Source organism: Anser brachyrhynchus (assembly GCF_964034855.1).
Source record: "Anser brachyrhynchus genome assembly, chromosome: 5".
Classification (NCBI taxonomy): Eukaryota; Metazoa; Chordata; class Aves; order Anseriformes; family Anatidae; genus Anser; species Anser brachyrhynchus.
The window spans coordinates 47,971,710-47,978,375 of NC_137699.1; the positions used below are offsets into that span (position 1 = coordinate 47,971,710).

The following is a 6,666-nucleotide window of genomic DNA, read 5'->3' on the forward strand; positions in this document are numbered from 1 at the left end:
ATTATATAATCCCACTTTTGTATCCATTTTCTGGTATTTAAAAAAAGCAATACAACAATTGTTTTAAATATTGTGAACTAACATGTTTTGGTACCCAAGTTTAACCAAGAGAATTATGCGATGTTGACATTTAAGTGGTACAATGTTGCTTTTCCATAAAGTCAAGTGAAACACAGATCACTGACTGCAAGGCTGATCTTACTATCAGAATCAGCCATGCGGCTTTTAAACTGAGTATTCTTCTTTAAGCATACAAACATTTCTGCAGAGCTTCTGTATTTAAGAAGTGTGCAATTCTAACCGCATAAAACTGAAATGCTTTAACATATTTACAATTATTTTTCAACCTCAGTACAAGTCAAAGCAGGAGAAACTCCAGCATGCTGGATTCCATACAAACCAAAGTACATCCTCTAAAAGCATCAGATAAGGTCATCGTAACATTCTCTCTGATTTTCTGTCTCTTGACAGATTTTCTTAGTTTTAGTACTAATCTGAGTAATGAGCTCGGTCACATTTTTGGCCAGATACGGCACGCTGTATCAAAACGCAGAGAGGGGGAGGCAAGAAGGGAGGGAAAAACTGTTACCAGAGGATACCAGTCCCTCCTTGGGGCTGAAACCACACCAGTCTCACAGCAAATCCTGCTGAAACAAACAGGGTTACCCAGAGGCGCCGTGGAGACACAGAATTAAAAAAATTACACCACGGCAACCTCGGATCTTAGATTATAGCTGCTGCTCCCTTAGCACGATGGAAGTTGTGCTTCTGGACTTCCCACACCTACAGATGGCTAACAGTGCTTAAGAAATACATTTTCCTGGACTAAGAGGAGAACGTTGAAGCATTAAAAGATGCAAATAGCAGTGATTCAAACTTCTGATTCAACACCCAACACCTCAAGTAGAGCTGTCTGTAATGGTGCACTGTCTTCCCAGTTTTTTCTTCTCATTTTCAGCACCGAGAAGAAATGCACTATAGGCTTGACAGCCTTGTAGGGGACATTCACAGCCACACTTCAAAAGTACTGAAAGTCCCTCGTGAGGGCATAAACCAAGAAAAAAGTGGCTGTTATGGCCAATTTCTGGTGTGTACAAATCACTGAATGAAAGACCCGACATCTGCTCTGCTCTCTGCACGCCATACCTGTTACTTACGAGTGACACACAGAGAAGGCACGGCTCGGAGCACTGAGTATCGAAATAAAACAAATTCTGCGCTGCACATGACTGACAACCTCGGCTGCTTCTAACTCTCGCCCGCACAGGGCAAGCAGAGGAGCCCCAACTGGCGATCCACCCGCAATGACACCTACCGGGGGGGGCGGCCGGATGACTCAGTCTCACATCTGCCCTTCACGCTCCTCGGCAGCCCTCGCGGACCCCACGGCACCCCCGGGGCCACGACGCGCTCCGGGACCCACAGTAAGAAACCCCGTGGGGGCTTTTCTCGGCTTTATTTCGCTGTTGTTTTCACGCCCTTTAGGAAACCAACTTCGGCAGCCGGTCCCTCTGCCTCGCACGGCCGGTCCCGCCGCCCTCCCCTGCCCACCTGCAGGTCCCCCCCTCACCATCTCCTTCCTCCTCCTCCTCCTCCTCGCCCCCCCGGTCCCCCCCCGCCGCCCCGGGAGCCTCGGCCGGGCGCCGGGCGGTACCTGATGATGTCGTCCTGGTGCCCCAGGTAGAATTTCTGCCGGTGCTCGCGGGGGCTGTAGACGACGCCGACCCCCGCCACGAAGTAGACGATCTCCTTGGCCGCCGTGTAGTACAGGTTGTTGCGGCACTGGTGGCCCCGGTAACCGTAGACCCACTCCAGCCGCAGGTGGCAGCCGGGCGCGCTGCGGTCAGCCATGGCCCCGCCGGGCACGCCCCGGCGCCCCCCCGGGCTCGGCTCGCCTCGGCCGTCCCTGCCTTAATCCCTGGCGGCCGACATGGAGGCCCGCCGCCGCCGCTCGTCCGCAGCCGCCGCCTCACAGAGGGCGCCGCCGCCGCCCGAGCCCGCCCCGCCGCCTGCCGCCGCCTGACATGGCTGCAGCGCGGCACGCGCCCACGGGGCGCCGCGCGAGCCGGCCCCCCCCCCGCCGGGCCCCGGCCTCGCAGTGCGCCTGCGCGGGGACAGCGCCGCCAGGCGGGAGAGCGCGGAGGGGAGGGGAAGGGAGGAGAGGGGGCAGTGCCTGAGGAGATGGCGGCGCGAGGAGGGGCTGAGCGGCTGCCGGGCAGGGGGAGGAAAGGAGGCGCTTCCCCATCGCACCTTCTTGGTTCTTTTCTTATCTTTCCCTGAACTTTTTATTTACAGTTTTCTTAATTTTCATTTTTTTCTGAGCTTTTTTTTTTTTTTCCTTTTTTTTTTTTCCTTCCTGACTTGGTGCCCCTCAGGCTACCACAGCTACCTCATCACATTCCCGCCATTCACCCAGCACTCTGGCTGAATATGAAGAAAAGGTCAACCGCAATATTTAAGGGTGAATGTTTAACCCCTTAACCCTGCTGCCTGCCTCATGCAAAACACAGAATCACATCCCCTTCCATGCCTTAATTTCCCCATCCGTGAATGAAGAGCACCCAACTTTTCAGTCATGGCTCTCAAAACCACAGGAAAGTTGCCATTTTTTACATGGGAAAGTTGCCATTTCCCAATTTGTATAGATGGGAGCAACTTCTTGGTGTTGCAGCAGGCAGTCGTGCAGGGGAACCCCCTCGCCACGTCCACAATGTTGATCAGGAGAACATGCTCCCTCACAGCTTTGTCAACCTGTAGAGTACTTAGCTAGCTACCTAAATGTGCATTACATGAGCATACACAAAATTCTGCACTCTAAAGTTGGATACCAGTTCTAAAAATTCCCAGATAACCAGCCTGGTTTGACAATGGAAAATAAACCCAATCATTTTCCTGTTACTTTCAACATAGATTTGACTTCCCAGGTGTTTGTAGGTTGTTGGGATTTATTTCTAAATCTCCATTTCTTTTACTTCTATTCCTCTTGTATTATTTAATTAGTCATATTGACATTTCTTCCACAAAAATTTCTGACTAGTTACTTCATGTTGGAGACATTTTTCTGTGCTACTTTATTTCTGGTTTAATTAGCAGGAGTTTTTCTGATCTTTTATTTTTTTAATCTTTTTGAGTAAATCCATATTCCTTTAATTGTTTAAAAATACATGTAAAAATATGCATGTAAGCATTTTAATCACTTAGCTTTATACTAACACATTTTCAGTGTAGAACACCAAGAGCACTGACAATGAGGATTATGACACCAGGATCAGATGCAGCTTTCCGTCCCACATGTTCACTGAAATCAACACAAAATATATATAACAGAAGTCTGCAGAAAGATTCGTGCAAAACCTGAAACAACTCAAATATACAGCCAAGGAAACTCCCCCTTCCATGAAAAGCTTACATTTTTTAAAAAAAGAATGAAAAAGGCTTTTATTTCTAATCAAGACAAAAAGCCATATGCATTCACCAACAGATAAAGCAAATGTTACTTCCACAGAAGCAGTCCTTTTCCCTTCTATTTGCCTCCTACCCAGCCAGAGCGCCTTGGAACTTGGGTAGCCCCAAGGATTTCACAGGATTCCCCAAGATGGGGGATTAGTCAGGGAAACAGGCTGGAAAATTCCCAGCTAGCTCCTCTCAGAAGTAAAAAATGTACTATTATTTCTAATCTGATGTTAACTCTGTGCAGCTGTTCTGTGTTGCTATCCCAGCGCTCTTGATGGGAGAGGTGGTTACAGAAAAAGTGCATAACAACCAGGGTTTGTCTCTTTCTGAAAATAATATGAAAAATAAATGAACACAGGCTTTTTTAAAAAATAAAAATAAAAAATTGTTGCATTGTTTCCCCTTAAATTCCACAGAATATTTTGAATGTCAATATACACTCAGTCAAATTTCTAGAAAGATTTCATGCAGTTCTATAAGGTTACAAGTAAATGGAGATAAAAAAAGTAAGAAATTGCAACCGCAAGACTACTTCATTCATAAGGTGAAGCTGATGAGAAAGTAAGTTTGAAAAATACAGAGCATACATGGTGACTGAAACAACTTGTTACAAGCTTTTAAATGTTAATTGGTTTGATTATAAGCAGACAAAGGCATTTGATGTATATTTGACTTCTGCATTTGCAAGTGGGAGTCTTTTCATGCTGTGAATCAAGAATATATTAATTTTCTCTTTCCTGCTGGCTTATTGCATATTTAAATGTGAATGGACAAAAATATGTAAGTATTGTCTCTATACTTTCTGTTATTTTATATAAATATATACTTTTTTGGCTTATTAAAGTGAAATCGTAGACCTCTTGAGATCAATACTAATTGTGTGGTATTAACTTCAATGGAGCTAACGTTTTAATCTTTGTGTCTTGTTCATGACTCAAATTGGAGCTAGAGAATATCTGGTTATTTAGTGAAACTGAAAAGGCTGTTTTCAGCCACACATTCCAAAACACTGTTACTGACTGAAATCAAAAAGAGAAAACAGCAGTCAGGAAGAAACTTTAATATGTAATGGCACTGGCTACTAACTGTCAGCTTCAGATCATATTGTCTTTAATGAACAGGAGAGGAGAACCTAAAAACAAAGCTGGAAAAACGTTTACACCATGCAAGGAAGATGGGAGCAGCTGCTGTCAAACACCACATAAACAGCCAATATTTCCATCTGATTATTGCAGAGTTGGCCACCACCTCTTAGATAAGGAAATGCCTGAGAGAAAATTCCCAGAAACAAACTATTCTTGGTCATAGTTTCTAACCTCATGCCTGCACGTAAGGGGTGCGAGTGCAATTTTACACACTCACCGTCTGGTTTCGACAGGAATAAGAAGCAGCATAGCCTCCCGAGTCCTTCCTCTCCCTGTGCTCTGCCCAGCTCACCTCCAGCAGAGCCAACCCCTTTGGCACCCAGCAGCCTGCCCATCTCGCCCCGGTCCCCCCCGGTGCTGTCCGCGGTGCTGGGCGGCGCTGTCCGCGGTGCTGAGCCGGGCCCGCCGCCGGGGGCAGAAGTTTCCAGCGGGCAGAGAAGGAAACAACCCAGTTCTGGGGCAAAGAAGGCGTTTTACGTGCTTCTATCAAGGTATTTTGTAAGCGAAATGAAGTGTCTAGCTGTTTGGTCGCAGCTTCCTCTGTCTGGTGTTATCTCTTTCCTATGATGTCGGACAAATCACAGCACATTCCATTTTTTAAGTAACAACAGAATGACATATAAATATATACACACAATGTATATACAGCTGTATGTATACAGTGACACAAGTGCATCAATTCTCCAAATAATAAGCGGTATTTCAATGTCTCACAACACCTATTTATACAAAGATGTACTTCCTAGCATAGTGTAAACATATTTACAATGTATCTCATTCCACTAAATGGAACAAGGTTTAAAGAAGTGATTTCTTAAACAAATGCTCTTGCAACAGCTAATTCCAGAGTACACAAAATGAGGGATTATTCTCTGTTAAGCCCTAAGTAATACAGAGTAGCTGGTTCAAGTAGTAATTATAAAATATGAGACAGATGAGAAACAGTGACAACATTAATTTCAACATCCTTGGGGATAAAAAGGTCTCTGTCTGTTATGGGAACACAAAATAAGATTTTGCAAAACTAAGGAACCTGTTTAAGACAAAAAGTCCTTAAGAACTCCGATGAGAATTACCTGCTACCACTTAATAGCACTGAGGCATAAACTAAGGATCACTAAGGCCTGTTTACTACTGGATAGAAGTGAATAAGGCAAGAAAAAAAAGACAGCACGATGAAGTTTAAAATACTGAATTAACTCTCCTTCAGAAAATGGAAAATTTAACAAGAAAATGTATACCGTATCAGCCAATACATAAGATGCAAGTTGTTAGGGAATTTTAAACTATTAAGCTATATTACTAAATTAACAAGACACATAAACTATATATACCAATATATATATATGTAAAAAAATAGGAGCAGAAAGCCTTGAAAATGATCAGTAGGTCTACTGCAACATCATGAAGCAAAGCAACCAATTAAGGATAAGAAAATGGCACTGAAAAATAGTGATTGATTTCTTCACGTCTTTCCTCAACACGGAAGATTCTAGGTGATACAGGTTGGGAGCAAATACAAGGAATAGTCACAGATGGAGATATCATTACAACAATGTGCTGGAAAATGATAAACTAAAGAGCAACAAGTCCTGAGTATGTAATACTGTGCCTCTAAGAATTCTGTCAATTTCAAAATGTTTTAGGTGACCTGCTCTGAAGAGAAAAACCCAGCTCTTTAAAACTATGTCTTATATTGAAGCATTATCCAACATTGTAGCCATTTTCAAGGCAAGTTCTATTATAAAGTTGGTAACTCTGAATGTATGTGTTTTCTTTTGGTACTGACTGATAAAACAGATACAATGGCTGGAACAAAAAGAGAACAGTTGCATGTGTATGAAAGTAGATATTACAGACATTATTTTTTCTTGTTTCTGCAAAGGTAAATTGCATTTTGATAACCATAGGAACTGTGTTCGTTTAGTAGACTTCCATTCCAGGCACTGGAAGAAATAGACACTCTATTGAAAAGACAATGAGCATGTAATTATCACTACACAGACAGCAACCAGGGTTGCATTACAATTATTCACAGAAATTTGATTTAGAAATGACCTCACATAAT

General features: G+C 43.6%; 1 protein-coding gene across 6 annotated transcripts in view; it reads right to left on the reverse strand.

Annotated features, from left to right (window-relative positions):
* Nucleotides 1-2,077, reverse strand: part of EML5 (EMAP like 5) — a 112,919-nt gene extending 110,842 nt beyond the window's left edge. For 3 of the 6 annotated variants that reach the window (XM_080592994.1, XM_080592992.1, XM_080592991.1), the window contains exon 1: nucleotides 1,655-2,075. In XM_080592994.1, coding sequence (XP_080449120.1) covers nucleotides 1,655-1,851 — 197 coding nt within the window. In that variant the 5' untranslated portion in view covers nucleotides 1,852-2,075. Of the gene's footprint in view, nucleotides 1-1,654 lie in introns of all 6 variants that reach the window. The other 3 variants (XR_013951554.1, XM_080592996.1, XM_080592993.1) reach the window with 2 other exon arrangements.
* Between the last annotated feature and the right edge of the window lie 4,589 nt (nucleotides 2,078-6,666).